Source organism: Phasianus colchicus, chromosome 2 (genome assembly GCF_987193195.1).
Source record: "Phasianus colchicus chromosome 2, bPhaCol1.hap1.1, whole genome shotgun sequence".
Taxonomy (NCBI): domain Eukaryota; kingdom Metazoa; phylum Chordata; class Aves; order Galliformes; family Phasianidae; genus Phasianus; species Phasianus colchicus.
Genome location: NC_143437.1, coordinates 12367142 through 12385653, shown reverse-complemented (window position 1 = coordinate 12385653; position 18512 = coordinate 12367142). Strand labels below are relative to the sequence as shown.

Below are 18512 nucleotides of genomic sequence, written 5' to 3'. Positions count from 1 at the left end.
GTGGATGGTTCCTTTTTCTGCTCCAAAATGTATTTATAACTATACTCCCATTGGAGGGTATGGCAACCCTGACCCGTCCTCCTCCTTGTGGTGCCAATGCAGAGAGCAGTGAGTGCTGAGCCGCAGTGGCACCGCCTGTACACAAAACAGCCCTGTTTTGGGAAGAGATGAGATACGTAACCCCTGTGCCATGTATTCCTGTTTGTCTGCCCATGCTGTGCTTTCTGATGGATCCCGATCCATCCCAGCTGTGAGGGGGATTTTGCAATGTGGGCGGCTCTCCACAATGGAGCTGTTTATACAACACACACTCACACATAGCCCAGCTCACCCGTTTCATGTTACTCTTACTAACCTTTATCCCTAGTGTAAGCCCACCAGATGCAGCAGAGCTACACCAGATCCGACTTGGCCCAGTCTCATCTCAGCCTTCCAATTTAAATGGAGTGATGCTCCGCACCATCAGTTATTCACGAAAAAAAAAATGAGAGAAACACAGCTCAAAGAGCCAGTAAGCTTTGTTTGAAGGCCTCGGTTCCTGCAGTAGCAAAAGTAAGCAGCAAAGGACCAGCAGACAGCAGCAAATAAACACTCTGCAGTGAGAGCAGCTGGAACTGCTGCTGCAAAATCAGCCTCCAAGCCGCACCTGGAGTCTCCTGCTACTCCAAAAAAGTCAGGGCATTTTTCAGAATAGGAAAACCTGTGACATCCACGGTCTTCCATTACGCAACCTGAAAATTAATATTTCTTAGGGGCTTTAAGGGCTTAGCAGTTGTTTTCAGAAATATTTTGTCTTTGGAGAGCTTACTCCAAAAAAAACCAGAGTATTATCTGCACTGCTTTACAGATGTGAAGTGCCGTGACATTGTTAGAGCTTCCTGGGCCAAGGCGTGTTTCTCAAAGCCCTGCTCTGTTCAATAAACACTGACACAGAGCAGTAACGTTCAGCACGTGTGTCATAACGTGTGGTGTCTTACAGCTGGCCATGCTGTTTAAACTGACTTGCAGTTGAATTCCCAAGTAAGTTACTTCATTGCACAGTATACAGAAAATGTTGCTGTTACGCAAACGTATGTTTTCTGACAATAGCTTTCCTCACTAAATCTTACACACTGGAAACATCCTATTTACGAGGCCAGCAGTAGTTTTAGCAAGTTTTCCAGAGGCAGCTGCTGTCCAGAAGACCGTATCCATGTGGTACATAATCTCCACAACTGCCCTAGCGATGCAATGGCACCGAAGCTCCCCCTGCAGATGGGGCACCTAAGGAAAGAGGAGATGGAATATAGCCAACATCTGCTTTGGGATTATTTCGTTTAAACACATACCGGCTTTAACAATGCACTAAAAAGAACATCCTTGCCTCATCCTCCTTGGTGAAACGAAGATGCAAATCTACCAGCTGGAAAGGAAAAAGAACAGAGCAGCATCTTAAGAGGCGAGCTGGAGAATGTGTCAGTATATCCAGTGGAAGTAGATCTAAGCCCTCTAAGGCTGCTAGAGAACAGAGAGCTTGGCATCACTTCAAGACTTTGCATCATTCAATTAGATGGTAGTTTAGGATGGTTAAACAGCCTTGCTTGGTGTTTTCCACACACTGTCAAAGCCTAACATTTCTGGCAAAAAGATCTGTATGGCCTTCCCTAGATCACTGTCTAAATGCAATTGTTCACTTTAAAAGCTGACATTTTTGCTACGATCTCACAGTTTGCACCAGCAGGCTCTTCACTGCTTTCCCATTTTAAGATGAACACAGTCAGATGCTTCCCTATCTCCTGGTAGCTGCTCGTGTCAAAGACCTCTGAATCCCCTTTACCTGCGGAAAAAGTGCTCAAACTATTTCATGTAAAACTGGACAGAGAAGCAACATGGACCTCCACGTGCAGTTTGCACAGCTCCTGTCCTCCAGTCATCGCTTTTGTCTCTGTCTGAGCTCCCACCTCCCAGCTTTGCCTTAGAGATGATTCCCAGTTTCCACGGAGCTGTAAGAGTCAATGCCACCTGCTGTCCCAGCCTCATGTCACACGTACAAACAGGAAGGCAGATTTTGCTCTACTTGTCTATGGGCTTTTTGTTTCAGCCGGGGCGGGGAGGGAGAGCTGGCTTTCTCGGTTTGTTACAGGAAAGCAGAATCAGCTTACAAGCTCTGCCCTTCTGGCCTTTCTTTCCATTCAGCCCATTTCTTGACCGCGGGAAGAAGCTATTTCAATAGTGTGTTTGCCCACTTGTGCAGTTCACTGAGAGTTCTGCCTTGTTTTCACCACCCCCAGCCATTGCATTCAGGTGGCTGAGGCTCCAAGTTTTCATTTTTAAAAAGGAGGGAGCCTAACAGCTAGCAGAGAGGACTCTTACATTGCTTCAAGTGTAACTAAAGGCAGAAGAAAACAAAACTTAAAAAAAACTTTGGTGTTTCTTTAGGTCAATCCTCATTATTTTGAGAAGACCATAAGTTGGTAGTGTTTTAACAGTAAATGCATGATTGAGATTTCTGCAGAGCTGCTGTGCACAGCCTGACCTCGTGTTGCTGTGCTGCAGGCACTCACTGCCCACCAGCAGGAGGGGGCCACAGCCCAGCTCCATCCCTGCACAGCCCACTCCTCTTCTGCTGGGGCACCACCAGCCCCTGCCTTCCCCATAAGATGCGCCCACCCTTCAATCATGTTACAATTACAGCTGAATGGAAAAGGTATTTCCTACAGCCCCTGACCAAGAGAAGCTGCTGCTGAAAAGTCTGCTGCACCACAGCATGTGCTTTGTGCCTGTACCCTCCCAAGGCATGGAGGCAAGGGGGTCAGGAGACTGTCAAGGTAAACCCCAGCAAAGGCAGCTCCACTCCAGACACCAAGGGATTGCCTTCTGTGGAGGAAATGGCACGAAATGTCCCAACAAGGCAGAAAACACAGCAAGGGACAGAGAACTCAGCGACGGCTCATTGTGCAGCAAATGTGCCCGTTCCTTCCCCACTGCCTAGGGAAACCCTGCCGCACATTTTGGCTGCAGCAGAGCATCTGCTAGCTGTTTGCTTGTTGCTCTTTAATAAATCAGCTGAATGAGCCCAGTGTGACTGCCGGGGGAGTGAAAGTCTGCCATTCAGCTGTGTGCAAACTCTGGCTTTTCTAAAGATTTCCAGATCAGATTTCAGGGCCCCATGAGTTTGGGTTATTTTTCTAACCGAGGTTCCACATCGCATCTTCCGGAGAAGCTGCCAGTTATCTACAAAACCTACAGCTCTTATTAATTTGATACCACAGGTTTCAATCTGAATCACAGCGAAGGGTGACTGACCTCAGATTAAACTAAAGCCCGTGCTCCACGGCATTGCACCGAAGGGTTGGGCAGCATGGGAGCTGGATGGAGCACGGCTTTCTTGCTATCAGAACTCAACCAAAAAAACAGGGGAGAGGGGATGTTCAGGTCAAACCAAACACAGGATGAAATCATGGGGTGGTGGAAGGAAAACTCTGAAATGTCTCATTTGGAGTCACAGCAAAAGGTGGTGTTTCATTTTGGGTTATGTAACTTCCAAAAAACCCTTTCTCTTTTCTTTTTTGAATGTGTTTTAACGCCGAGGTCAACTTTTAAGTGAAAAAAAAATGCCATTTTGAATCAAATCTACATTTCAAATGCCTGCAAAACACCAACAAACCATTCCCAAAAAGAAATACTTCATTTTGAAAGTGTCAAAATGACACGCACTGCTATTTTTAACATCCCTCCCTCTTCCCCCACCTCTGTTGGTTTTTTTTTGTTTTTTTTTTTTTTTTTTTTTTTCCTAGGCCAGAACTATTCAGGAAATGTGTTTGAATTTGTGAATCATTTTGCTCCCCCTCTCCCTTGACATTTGCTGGAAAATGTACTCTTTGCCAAAAAATTATTCCTCCAGCTCCAGCCAGCTCCTACAACATCTGTCCTGCCAAGACTTTTTCTGGACAGGACTGGGGGTCTAGCTGTCTGGGGGACACACTACAGATGTTCCAGGGCTATGAGCAGGACAGGAGGGAGAACCCCAGCATTTCTTTAGGCAGGCTATGGACTCTAGCGCAGAGCAGCCCTACCCTCTGCTGCTGCCTGAAAAAGCCTTGCAAACAAGCAGGCAGTTGGCATCCAATAAAAGCCACCATGCAGAGGGAGTTCCTCAATGAGGCTGCGTTGGCTTCTGAGTGCCGGGGGAGAGTGTAGAGTTTTGGTTCTCTTGGAAAAATGTTCAAATCAACATCGGGCCTTGAGGCTGAAGGGGTTGTGCCTTGGGGCTTGGAGCTACTTCCATGCAAGTTTATGGAAACGTTGGCTTTGACTTTGATGGAAACATGATTATACCCAGGCTTGCAAGGCGATACAGACATGATTCTTTGCAGACTGATGATTCGTAGTACAATTTATGTCTCTGCAATGTGAGTGTAAATATTACTGCTCTCATTTGCGAGTGTTTTGCTTCTACCCCAAAACTTCTAGTGAGTGGAAAACTAGGATGCCTCTCAGTTCCCATGTCCAACCTGCCGTAAGCCTTGCAGCCTCTTCAGGATGACATCCTAACAGCATCTTTCTGACTTACCTACCAGCCCAGACTCACCATCTCCTATCTCAGTTTCACATCTCTGCAGACTTGCTTTGCAAAGATCCGTCAAACCCATTGCTGAAAGATGTCAATTCTGTCATCTGGCCCCTCTGCATCTCTTTCAGCCTCTTCATCTCAACTCCTTCCCTCTAGGTGCATCAAGCCTCAGCTACTTGGCTTTTCTTTCCAAATGTGATTTATTCTATTCCCATCACATATTTCAGAGCTGAAAGGTCAACTCCTGCGTATGCTCAAGCATGAGATCAGCCTATATTAAACAGGCACCTCTGTGTTTTTTCCCTTTCTGGGAAGGATTCCCATCCACAAGAACAGACCTGGGATGCAGAGTTGTTTTTAGGCTTGTTAAAAGCTCAGAGACCCAGTACCAGAGCTGGTTGGGCTGTACAACATGGAACAGACAAAATACCCCAGGTGGCACTGTGCTACCTCTGCATCTCTCTCATCGCTGGCCTGGCACCTGCTCCATGTCACAGACACTTTTGGTGACCCAGATTCACATGCTGTTTTCAGCAGCTCAGAAAAGCCATTCCAGCAATGAGGAGCAACATGAGAAAACAGAGACCTGAGGAGAAAGGCCAAAACTGTTCTCCTCGAGCTGACATGTAAATGAGGAGCTGTGCATTTGTTTTAACCTCTTGTGCAAGGAGGCTTCCCCAAGAGCCAGCTGGCATTAGCTGCACCCTCCTCTGAGAGAGTGTCTCTTTTGGCTCCAAGCTGGTTTTCTACCCCTTGCTCTGGAACAAATGAACTTTAAGCAGATTCTTTTTCAATGGTGGCACACCTAGCTGAAAAGCTGTGGCATACACAGGTTGTGCATGAAGGTGGCAGAGTGACACCTGACGAGGCAATTCTATGGGCTTTGCAAAAAAGATCAAGATTAGATCTCCCTCTGCTGAAGGAAAATGCAGGATTTGTCAAGCAGAGAAAGATAAAGTAGATTGGGAACATTCTGCATACAAATTTCTAGAAGAATATTAAAGCAATGGAGATGGGAGATGATACTGAGGGGTTTTTCAAACAACCTGTTGCACTGCGCTGCCTGTTAAAATACAGCAGTGATTCAGGTGGATTGAGATAATGTGTACCACTCCAAAATCTCATTCCTTTGTTTCCTTTCTGGATGCCCTCACCTCTACCTGAGTAAGACATTCCTACCACGAAAGCGTAGGCTAAAGGGCTGTCAGCTCTAAGTAAATACGGCTCCGAAGGGATAATAATTAACAACTTCTTTTCTGAAGCTGCTTGGCAATTGCATTTCTGAGTGCCTAATACTTCTGTGATGCTGTCTTGCTTTCAAGGCATATCGACTGGCAGCAGCTGAGATGGCCCCAAGCAGCAGGAATGGGCACAGGGGAGGCTGCGTGGGATGCAGCTGGGTGCCAGGCAGGTAGTGAGATGTGGGGACCAGCATGGTAAGCCCAGCTCTCCTCTGCCTGGTGTGGCCAGGAGGCACTGGCACCCCCACGTGCACCCCCACCAGCAGCCTCTCCTGTACCAGCACCCACACACATCACAACCCTGCAGCCCTTTGTGGTCATTTGTTGTGGATACTGTCAACGGCAGGAGGCACGAAACAACGCTGAAAAATTGGGCTCTGGTGGACCTGAACTATACAGGCACAGATTAAAAAAATAAATTGGGCTCCATTTTGGATTTCAAAGAAGTATCTGAACCTGTGGGGTCTTATTTAGGCTTGTCTTCGGTTATTTCCTGGGCTCTGCCTTTTAAACCAGCTCTGTAGTCCTCAGTAAGGGCCATTTTGCAGTTGTTATTCGAGTTCCTTGCCAATCTGTTGTTGGATTTTCCACTTAACATTATTAAGGGATTAAGTTGTTTGTCTCATCATCTTTTATCTGTCCTGTTGAATTTCCTACAAACAGACCTTAGCCAGACCAAAGCAGATAGAAGGGAAAAAAACCACCAAAACACTTTCAAGATACCATCACAGTTCAGGATTTGTCCTTATTACTGTTTAAATTTATTACTTTGGATAAGTAAACTTTGCTGACTCCTTAAATCTGGAATGTATTAAAGACAGCACGAGGCATTACAACATGTCAGAGTATTATAGTGTCCTGATTCAGCTACAGCTGGGGAAGAAACATATAACGGGAGATCCTGCAGAGTTAGACGTTTTAGACTCAGATCATCAATTGCCATAGAGAAGATAAAAACAAATGTAGCTGAGCCTGGAAAGAATGTTGCTAAAATTGGACAAACATTTAGTGTGAGTAGCCTAGGGGTGCAATAACTTTGCCTGTAATTTAACAAAACCCACCCACATAAAACATACCGAGAGAGATTGCAGATCGGACTCTGATCTGCAGCCTGCCAAAAAAGCAAGATTGACTTTTTCTCCCTTCCTACAGATGCAGGTTTGAATGGTCCCTGCAGAGTGTTAAATATATATTACCCATAATAGCAACCATATTACATTTGGACGTGTTATTAATTCTCCCCCGGCTGCTCTGTGCCTCGGATGCCTGATGGGGCTCACAGCCGCCGGCAGAGCGATCCCTATGGTGCTCACGGTGGGAAGGAACCTGCTCACCACCCCCTCACCCCAACCCACTGTGGCTCAGCTTTTTTCAGGGGCCCACACGGACTCCCTCACCCACTGTATTTACGTACCCGTTCACGAAAGATGTTTTGTGTTTAGCTCAGTGGGATAGAACCTATTCTTACACCTCCCCAAAACACTTTGTCAAAATATGGCTGGAATGAATGGGGCTTAGCAGTGAGCTGAAGGCAAGGCTCTGCTCCCACCCTATTAGCAGGGAATGGAGACTTTAGCAAGGAACAAGAAAAAATGCTCAACCTTAAATGCAGTTTCCAAAAAGCCACCGTGCAGACCTCTGCTTGGAACACTCCTGCCCCAACGGCTGTGTGCATCAACAGACAGAACCTATGTGGGGACTGCTCCTCTGTTCCATTAACTCAGCTTCACACTGGGCACGCTGCAACTGTAACTGGATACGTGCAGGGAAGACAAAGGGGAAAACGATCAAGGACCGAATCTGCAGCATACTCCTGCTGGCCTCAGCGGAGCTACAACAGCTTTTATCAGCATTTTATCTGACCCTAACAAAAGAAGTGAATTGTTTAGCAAAGGAAGAGGGTTCTTTGATTGTATCTTGCTGCAGATGAATTGCCCAAGCAAGGGCAAAGGGACAGGAAGCGAAGGGGGAGGAGGAGGTGCTGCTGAAGGTAGGTGCAGCCGTTGCTCAGCCTTCTGCTATCCTCCACTCGGTGCACACTTCTGCCTGCTCCCTGGCACCACAACCATACCGACAAGTAGTACTCCAGGTAACGATACACCGGTCTTGGCAAAACCCAAGACATTTGGGTTGAAGAGAGTTTGGTGACGATAACGTCTGTGGGAGAAGACCCTCCTCTGCTTCACACAGTCTTAAGATCCCCATTTTCCAAAACACCAGGTGTAAGGTATAAAGCGAGGATGAAACAGTGAGCCCTACATCAATTCAATGAGGACCACAACATGGGAACTGCAGGTGCTGACCGTTCGGCAAACCAAATGTGTGATCCAAAAGGTGAAGAGAATCTAATCTTGTACTTTGAACCAAACCTCATTAAAATGTTTGTCAGTGTGGTACTTCAGTGCTCTTAAATGTCTGTCTGGGTGTTGAGGGATGCTTAACTACTCCTTAAGAACCACAACAGTGCTGAATGCTAATGTAGTTCCTGTTGTGTAGTGCTGATCAGATGATGCACTGTACTACAAGAAGTTTCAAGTGCTAAGCAGAACTACACCATAGTTCTCCTCCCAGGAGCAATCCTCATGTTTTGGCTAACCACATATCATGGATCTGAAAGGAAGAACTGAATTCCTTCTAGCAGGCTCTCTCCCCTTCTCTACAACATTACTGAAAAGAATGTTTTTTACTATTTAAAAGAAAAAAACAACCAACTTCTTCCCATATCTGAAATGTCTGATAATGCTGGAATCAATGTAGTGAAAGGAGAAAGGTTAACATGGGTCTCAGAAGCCTGCAGCTACTTCTGGTTTTGATATCACTGTTCAACAAGAAACTGCATGACAGAGAAGCCCAGCACAGCCCACAGCTGATGGCAGCAGAGGGTCTCTCTGCAGACACAAAGCCATGGAAAGAAATGGCTGTAATCTGCATTTTCCAAAAACATCCACTTTGCAGGTGGAGACAGTGAGTTTCTAAGTGTACCCAGGCCAACTGAAAGGTGCTGCTGAGTGTTCATCCTCTCTGCAGAGCAAACTGCTCATTTTGCTTCTTGAACACTGACTGAAGAGCCAAACGATGGGCACTTTCATTTGAAAGTGGTGAACCTCAGACTGCAGGCTTTGCAGCCTTTGTGCAAATGCTGTGCCTGGCTCTTGGTGTGCACGATGAATGTGAATGTATTTATTATATGTAAGTATTACAGAAGACATTAGTGAGCAATTTAAGATCAGCTTCCTGTCTTAAGAACACTCTTCAGCTAATCCTAAAGATATTATGGGAGCAAATAGAAAGAAAGGTATTGAAGGAGAGGACTTTTCCTGAGGAGAGGGAGGCTGAGCACAGTGAATTCTGTATGTGGGCCAAGCCAGGTGACCCAGCAGGCATGGAAACCCATGTTGCCCTAAAAGTCACATTTGAGAACAGGGATTAGGCTGCTAAGTTACTTGGTGATTTGCAAATGTTAACATTTAGTTTTCACTGTCTGTTAAATATTAACATATCTTTCTTAGAAAGCTTGGCTGGGCTTTATTGAATGAAAGCAGGTCAAATTTACTGCACAAATTTACCTACTGCTATAAACAAAAATAATCTCTAACAATTACAGAAGACTAATCTTAGCTGGAGCAAAGTTTAACATTGTACATAGATGCCATTATTTCTCTAGTGAGTTAGAACAGATCTACATGTAAAGAAAACATTAGCTCAGTGCTGGCTTTCAGTCACTGTGTGGCATGCAAGAGCTCGGAGCTGCGCTAATACTTTCTTTGCATGCAAATCTGTCCTAACACATTATAGAAATAATATGGAAAACATGAGACAGGTCCTGACTACAGTTTGATTGTTTTTTGTCTTTGCAAGGCTAGAATGTTAAAGACAAAACTGTAAAGTTTCCACTGATCTGAGAGTTTAATTTTGAAGACATTCACCTTAACACCACATGGGTCCAGCAAAGCTCCTGACATCCTGCAATTGCCATCTGCAGCTGGAGATCCTAGAGATGATGAGCCTAATTCTTGCTCTTGCCTGTTCTTCCTGCACCTCAGAAATGCTTTGGGTTTTCTTCCATTTCTTTATGAACATCTTCAGTATGAAATTGTTTTAAAAACAAAATATGCAAGAGACGTCAGCTGTGCTAGCAAGTAAGGCATCTGCTATGCACCCTGTCATTCCTGTGCTGTCAATCGTGGAGAACATTAGCAGAGAAGAAACCCTTCCCAATGAACTTAAATGTGTTGATGAAAATGGATCTGAAATAGCACTGCTTATCTCCCATCAGGTTATGGCAGCATCCTCACTTAGCCTGCATGGGTGGGAGCCCAGAAGAAAGCTGCTTATCTGCAGAGCAGGCCACATGAGTAGGTAGGAGATGAGCTACCATGGTGCAATACTTGGTGAATTCTCAGGAGTGCACAGGCTCGGCCTGCTGACAGCCTCACGCTCTGCCCATCCTGCCAGCCATGGGTGGGTCAGCCAAAACACGCTGTGTCATCAGGTCTGCTGAATGTGCAGGAGCATGGAAAAATGGAGGTGCCCACCTCAGCCTCCTCTGTCTCTGGGTCTTCCCACAGCAGTGCTGAAAGAGGTCCCGTCCTCAATGGAACGGAATGGAGCTGTGTCTGGGGAGAGGCAGGTGGTGGTTAGGGAAAGGCTATGCCTCCCAGAGGGCAGTGGACATGGAACAGAATGCCAGGACAGTGGGCCTTGAGCTGCTGGAGTTCAAGGAGCATCTGGACAACACTATCAGACATTGGGTCTGATTTTCCGGTGGTACTGTGTGGAGCCAGGAGTTGGGCTTGATGATCCTTCCAATTCAGGATATTCTGTCATACTATGATTCTATGACTCTCTGGCACCTCATCTGGAGGACTAAGCATCTTCCCTGGGCAGTGCCATGCATACTGCTTAACATGCAGTACACACTACCAGAGCAAGCATGCTAACGTGCTACACACTGTGTTGATACTATACTGGTGATACCACTCAAGCTCATAAGCTTAGGAGCTTTTAATACCAATGCGACAGGAGGAAGAAGCAAAATACATAAACACAGCATAAAAATGCATATTCACAAGGGCTTGCACACATCACTATAGCCATGCAGTCATGGTTTCTGTTACACAGAGACTTCCTGATCACAGTGACAGCTAGGAAAGGGAATGAAGGCGTGTTTAGTTTGATGGATTTTTATAGGAACAAACCCTGCTTACACTGTGGAACATCTCAAAGAGAAATAAGCAAGGGTCCCCCTGGCCCTTGGCTGACGCAAAGCCTATCTGGACCTGGCTCCTTTCAGAAATATAGCCACTGCAAGTCAAACAAATAAATCAATTTAAAAAATGCTGGTCAGCAGCAATGTCATTAGCATTTTCCAAACGCTCTTGCCATTTTGCACATGTTAATGGAAGTCTCTAACCCTAAGTAAACAGCTCTGCCTATTGAAAGGAGGAGAGGTTTCACAATGAACTGGGAGCTTCTTGATTACTATTCAGCATATATCCTTGTGCCTGCACAGCAGCTGTGAGAAGGACAGGATGAGGAACGCTATAGTATTTTGCTCTGTTTTTCCAGGAAGTTTATTTTTTTCCCTTGACATGGCATTTTTCTCTAGTACACACTTGCACAATTTCTGTATTTCCTTTGACTCCTCTTGCCTTGCTTCTAGCACTCAAGAATTGACAAACTAGAGGATTTAGTTCAATGATGATGACTTACTGTAATAATTGGCACTGGAATCACTTTTGCTAAAGGAACACAGCCAGACTGGGGCTAGCTGTCCTGCTGTGAAGCATACCTCAGTTACCAGCTTTTCTTTGCACTTCGCAGAGTCCCCCGGGAACAGACAAACTCACAAGTCCATATTTTTCCACTGATGTTAGCGGGAGCCACTGCTAGAATGGGGCTTCTTTGAGGTGAGAAATCCCCTCTAGGAGCCAGGTCACTGCCCCGAGCTAACTGCACCATTTGCAGTAGGGATGGGGAGCACACTCTCCCTCCCTGCATATCCAACCTGCCCAACCAGCCAGGAGAGAAGAAATCCTCCCCCGGCACAACACATGCTGTGACAGAGCCCTTCCAAAAGCTGCAATGTCCCCTCAGCTCAGGCAGTGGGCGGATGGAGGCAGCCGCTCCTTCCTGCAGCTGCTCAAGCTGCCGTGCAGGGTACGCAGCAAGGGCTGCCCCACGGCGCGTTGAACCGCAGCGTGCTGGACAGACAGTCCTCCCACACAGCCCAAGAAGTGTCATCGCTTCAGCATCTTTGAAACCCTGCAAGCATCAATAAACAAGTGTGGGGTTTCTCTAGCAGCAGCCCACAGCCTGGGGAAAGCCACAGCCGAGAAAGCCCTTACGTGGAGGTTTACTCAGACCTTAAGTGGATTTGCAATTAGACAACAGCAAAATGTCAGACTGATCTTATTGTCACTGTGCTTCACAGGTCTTTCACAATCACGGCATAGTTGCTGTTTCCAAGTGCTGCACGGCCACCGTGCTCCAGGGCCAGGCAATGCACTGAGCAAACAGTTTCAGCAAACCAACAATGAGCCTGCGGCAGATATTCAGCCACAGAGCTGCTGCAGGTCTCTGGGGTCAAACAAAGCGGTCCTGCCACCTTCGTCCCTTTCACAAGGAGACACCATTCTCTTCAGCCAACCATCCAGCATGCAGACCCAACTGCAGGTGAAGCTCCCTACCTGAAGTACACCAGAGGATGAGGCCGTGCCAGATGCAGGGATCTGCCCCTTCCCCGGGAACACCGGGCGGAACTACAGCAGACAGCCGGACATCCCGAACAGATCGGCTGAGCCTGACAGCCTCCAGAAAGGAAGGGCAGCAGCAGGCCTGCTGTTTATCAAATCTGTAAACAAGCTATGGAAGATATGCAGTGCAGAACATATCTGCAATGAGAATGGCTTTCCCACTGCTCAACACTCCTCCTCTCCCGCAGGTTCCCCAGACCTTCCCTGTGGCACCTGGCACAGACTGGCAGTGCCCTGCCTGCCCAGCACCGACCTACTCAGCTCAGAGAGGAGATGGTTTGGAGATGGATTGGTTTTGACAGTAAAGCATGAGATGCAGAGAGAGCTTCTCACACATTCTCACAACTCACTTCCGGACAGTGAAATACTGAGTTCACAAAACAAATGAGTATGCAACATGAGACTGCTTCAGTATCCGTCTTCTGCTGCCACTATGGATTTAAGATGTTGTCAACCAGTTGCACAGTCAGCCCAAGGCCCCGGGACACTTTCCGCAGCAACATCAGGGACAGCTTTGCCCATCGGTGAGCTGTTCTCAGAACATCAGTGCCACCCAGCAGAAAGAACAGTTGTCAGTGTGGAGGACGGAGCAGAGATTACTAGATTACTACAGCTCATGCACAAAAGCAGTGGAATTTAATCAGCAGAAGCAACGAAAAAAGGCAGTGATCTGATTCATCTGTCAAGAGCCCCAAAATACAAAACTGTCTGCAAACACGACAAGCCACACACTCGTAACTTCATTTACTGTGCTTTTACTCAACTGCTGCGCTGTCCTGAGCGGAATTGAGCCCCAGTTCTTGGAACAAAACGAAGCACATAGGAAAGCAAATATGTTTATTTCAGTCTGCTGAGTGTTTGCTAACCGCAGCGTGTCAGTGCTTCATGGCTTTGATAACTTTACTCTGCTTTGGTCTTCCTTGTGTAACTGATCTTAGCAATTGAGTTTCAATATCACATATCTTTGAAAATTAAACAGAGTGAACCACACCACTGACAGCTGACGGGCCATTACCAGGCTCTTAACAAGGAAGGAGGCAGTGGGCAGCCCTGCATTTTTCAGGGTTTGCCAGTGTGGTCTCAAACTTCAGCGCTGATCTCAAAACAGGGTGATGTCTCCCATCTGGATGATAAGCCCATATGCTGATCAGACAACCTCGTGACAGCCACCCTGGGAGGTTCAAAGCCCTCTAGAGAAGCAGTGCGACAGCTCAGAGCAAACCTCTGTGTGGAGCATTCAGACACAGGATGAATACCCAGTGTGACACAACAAATCTCTTGAGCATCTGCCTTGGGAGAATGCCCAAAAGCATCTTCTCCAAGGAGACCTCTCTGCTTTATGGGTAAGACGGCACCAATACTTTCTCTTACCTGAAGCTTCCCAACCAGCCATGTGGGAAAGAAAGATCCAGAAAGAAATGAACTTAATATTAAAACCTAAAAATATGCTTACCTAAAATATAAGATAGTCTCCATAAACAAAAAGTTTTTTTTTTTAAATAAATGGGAGGTAGCAGAGATTCTAGAGAAACGTGCTTCCGTATGAAAGGCACACAGACACCATAGTGATGGGCATCACCACGTATAAACAAAACTTAACAGATGCTTGGCTAGCAAGACTTCCACTCTGAAGAGGAACTAAATTCTCCCTCAGGCTCATGCAGATCATGGGAATTCTCATGGGAAACCCAGGGATACAATTTCTCCACGGATCTCTGCTGCCACGGACCTCTACCCATCCACAGTGCTCATGTCACCACTGTGAAGCTGTTCCCCCCTCCTCAGGGCTGCCCCAGGACTCACCACTCGGGGCTTCTGCTGGTCCAGAGTCTGCAGAAAGGCAGGTGCCTGGTCCAGGGTACGCTCAGGGTCACTGGAGATGTCCTCCTCGGACTCCTCCCAGGATGATGAGAAGCCAGTGGAAGAGGCTGATGACGACGACAGCTTCCGGACAGGCAGGCTGCTGGGAGGCACGGCACCTGCCTCCTCCTCTGGGCCTCCCAAGTCTGTGATGATGACGGCGGGGATGCTACCACCAATGACTGGGTACTGGCCCTCCAGTCCTGAGGTGGCCATCACCACCTCACCTTGCTGCAGGCTGGGATCTGATGGCTCCATCCCCACCACTTGCCCCACAGCCTGCCCCTCCATCACCACGAGGCCCGCAGCGCTTGGTCGATCCTGGGCCCCACCAGCATCTGGATCCTCGCTCTCCCCATAGGCCCGTGGCCGGGGTCCTGTGCCAAGCCCCATCATCGGCACCGTAGGGCTGGCAGGCCGGGGTGAGGATGGCCGGGGTGAAGAAGGCCGGGGTGAAGAAGGCCGAGGCAAGGATGGCCGAGGCGAGGATGGCCGAGATGAAGACAGACGAGGTGAGGATGGCTGGGGCGAAGACGGCCGAGGAGAGGACGGCGGGGGGCTCCACAGCGAGTGGGCCCCTGAGCTGTGTGCCTGGATGTGTGCCTCGAAGAGCCCCACTTTCTGGTTCACCTGAACGTTGTGCAGCTCTCGCTGCAGGCGCCGTGCCGCAGGGGAGCCTGGCGGCCTATCTCCTCCCCGGCTGCCACGCCGGCCCCCGGGGCTGCCCAGCTGCAGAGGGGGCTCCTCAGGTGGAGGGAAGAGGAAAGTGGAGCTGAGGCGTGGGGAGCGGGGTGGCACAGTGGTCGGGCTGAAGGCAGGGAGCGGGCAGCAGCTGCCAGCTGTCTCGGGGCTCCTGGGCAGCGCTTGCCTGGAGGGAGGTGGTGTCTTGCTCCCGCTGCTTTTCACCTCACTATTGCTATTCATCATCACCAAGCTATTGAGCGCATAGCAGTACACAGCCATAGTAGTCAGCCGGGGTGCACAGGCAGGCCGCCGCCTCGGCACTCAGGCTCAGCGGGGCTGCCGGGGCTCTCTCCACGTCAGGAGCAGCAGCATTGCCAGGAAGCAGCAGGGGAGCTGGGCTGGTCCTGGTCCGCAGCTCCATAAAACGGGATGCCTAGAGAGAGGGAGAGGGAAAAATGAGAGGGACTCTGTGCACAGAGGGCAGCCATTCCTGCAACAGAGTTAGGGAGCACTGGCCCAACCAGTGGGAGCTGAAAGTTGGAAGCTTCTTTGTGCTTGTTCCAAAAGATGACATTTTTGGAGGGAAGCGAAAAAGTCCAAATAGCTCAAATTTGCCACCTTCTGGTTTGTCACCTACAACCAACGTCAACCCGGACTCATTCAGTGATTTCATTCAATGATATTAGCCTGTCCAATTGGCATGGGACAGGACCACATCCCCACCACCCTACCCACTTACACACGACAGCACGGCTGTGCACAGCTGCACGCGTGCTCTGTCCCATTTCCCTGCACACACCCCCTGGGCTGTGCAGCCACCCCAGTAACAGCCCGCGTCCCGCTCACGGAGGCAGCTGGGGGCGGCAGCTCTGCGTGCACGCAAGAGGGGCTCTGCTTTTGGCTCCTAGCGTCCCTCTGCTCTCCTGCCTGCCTTGCTTTGTGCCCGTTTGTTCCGTACGCCTCGGGAGCCGCAATCCTCATCCCGTGCCCGGCGATGGGAACCCCACGACATCCACACAGAAACGCAACCTACGCGAGGGTGTGGGCTTGTTTATGTCCCTATGTGCTAACCCCGGCGACGGGCGTACACTTCTTCGGAAGTGCCGCGATGCCATCAAACGCGCCCCCCGCGCATCCCCGCGCGGCTCCGGGCAGATAAGCGCCCCCAGGTTTCCGCGCAGCCCCCGGCACCTGGAACCCTGCTTCGTCCCCTCCCGCCTTCCTTCTTCCTCCCGGCCCTCCCGGAGGGCAGCACGGGGCGCCCGGAGGAGCTTACCTGGAGCAGGCTCCGCGCCCGCCTCAGTGCGCGCCGCCCCGCCGGCCGCAGCGCGCTGCCGGAGCCATCTCCGCGGGCGCGGTGCGCGCTGCGCCGTCGGAGCCCCGCGCTCCCCGCGGATATATCGCCCCTCGGGGACGGGAGAGCCGCGTTCCTCGCTCCGCGCTGCGGCCAGGTCCGCGGGGCGGCTGCGGAGCCCTCTCGTCGTGCGGCCGGAACGGCGGGGAGAGCAGGAGCAGCGGGAGGAGCAGGAGGAGGAGGAGGAGAGGGAGAGGAGCCGAGAGAAGGAGAGCGGAGGGAGGGGGTAGGAAAGCAGGAAGGAAGTTGTGAGCCTGTCTGGGGTTGAACTCAGCGGAACAAGTTTCTTTTTTTTTTTCGCTCTCTCGCTCGCTCTCTCGGTCGCTCTGTGCTGCTTGGCAGGACCGCTGGAGGGAAACACTAAAAAAAAAAAAAAAAAGTTTCCATTGTTAACTAAGAAAAAAACCACGTTTCAGCCTCTGTGGGTTAAAGATACACGATCCGTTTTCCACCCCTCTCCCCGGCGCCCTGCGGCTGGCTCGCTGCGAGCCCTGCACCCGCAACTCTGCAAGGGGCCTGGCCCTACGGGGCTCCTCGTGGTGCCCGGGACAGCTGGCAGGGACAAAGGGAGAGACGCACCCTCCCACTCTCCTCTTGTACCTGTGCTTCTCTTTCCAGCCTCCCCTTCGGCCTTCATATTCCTCCTCTGTGTACAACCACTGCGGCAAAGTCTTGTGCCTGCACCCATAGGAGCAAAGATCTGAAGGTCCCTGATCCCCCCATGAGGCCACTGTAAAGCAGAGATCCGCCTAGCCAGTCACAACAGCTTGGTCCTGGTGCTTTTCAGCACGTTGGTCACCCGCATCAGACCAAAGTCAGGCTGGACAGGCTCTGAGCACGGGATGGAACTGTAGGTGTCCCTGCTCAATACAGGGGAGTTGAACCAGATGGCCTTTAGGGGTCCCTTCCAACTTGGTTCTACATCACTGGGTTGGGCAGCCTTGCATGAGCACATCCAATGGGGTGGGTGGCCACCGGTGGCCAAACTCAAGGGATGGAAACTGTCAGGCACATCCGTTCCTGTAGCTCTGCCCTGGCTTTGGGCAGGGCAGCCACTTCCAGGACACTGGTGTCCTCTCTGGGGCAGGGGAGGCCACAGGCAGTGCTTCCTCAGCTCCTCAGCCCCCAGGCACGGGTCCCACTTGGCAGAAGGAGCAGGCTCTTGGCTGTGATACAGCGTGATTTCTGTATCAAGATAACTCATTGGATATAGTTGTCCCTGTGTCAGCACTTCAGGAGAGCAGGCTCTGTAATTTGCTCTCCAAGTAGTGTCAAGGTCAGACCTAGATGGCAACTTTTGGGTTGTTCTGGATTGGCCGTGGAAAAAGACAAAAAAAACAAACCAAACCAAACCAAAAAAAAAACAGCTGTGTGATGTCTCTGCTGGGATTTCACGGCTAGGAATTTTCCCTAGAGGGGGAAATGGATGTCACAGCAGACCAGCTTTTTGTCATTAAGGCGTAACCTCCTGAGTGTAAACAAGGGGCAGAAAAGCCTCTGAATCTGCCGAAGGTGTGGACTGCCAATCCCACAGGCAGACAGACGGACACCCAGAATGAGCTTATGTTTGTTTTTCCAGTAGAGAAATGTTATTTTGAATTCAGGGCAGGAAAAGAGATTTTTAGACTTTTTCCACTTGAGTCTGTTCCCTCAGTGTCTGTGCTCAGTTAGGAACTGGTCTTTCATGAAATAAAGCCTGTGATCAATCTTTCTCAGCAAAGTGACCCCACTTAGTATAATGGCACTATTCATGGGCACAAGCTTACTCATTTGTGCAAATATCTGCAGATTCCATTTTTTGTTGCTCCCATTCCCTCATGTCAGCCAAAAGTAGGAACATTTGAAAGAAAAAATAAATTCAGATAGATAGATGCAGATGAACGGCTATCTTCCTTCTTAAAAGAGCTTAAAAGAGCAGCACTGTGCTATGCTAATATAATATGCATGTACTTGCAAGCACTGCTGCATATCTGTTTGTGTGTTTTGACTGTTCTTTGGGGTTATTTACATTGAGAGAATTCACAGCAGCATAACCATGATGGGTGCTTAAAGTCCTTTCTTAAAGT

At 49.2% G+C, this 18512-nt stretch overlaps 1 protein-coding gene across 2 annotated transcripts in view; it reads right to left on the bottom strand.

Moving 5' to 3' along the window:
* The window catches only part of ITPKB (inositol-trisphosphate 3-kinase B), a 71981-nt gene that overhangs the window by 34407 nt on the left and 19062 nt on the right, over positions 1 to 18512 (bottom strand). For both annotated transcript variants that reach the window (XM_031598247.2, XM_031598240.2), the window contains exons 3-4: positions 16369 to 16806; positions 14352 to 15525 (exon numbers count right to left, since the gene is read on the bottom strand). In XM_031598247.2, coding sequence (XP_031454107.2) covers positions 14352 to 15371 — 1020 coding nt within the window. In that variant the 5' untranslated portion in view covers positions 15372 to 15525; positions 16369 to 16806. The remainder of the gene's footprint in view (positions 1 to 14351; positions 15526 to 16368; positions 16807 to 18512) is intronic.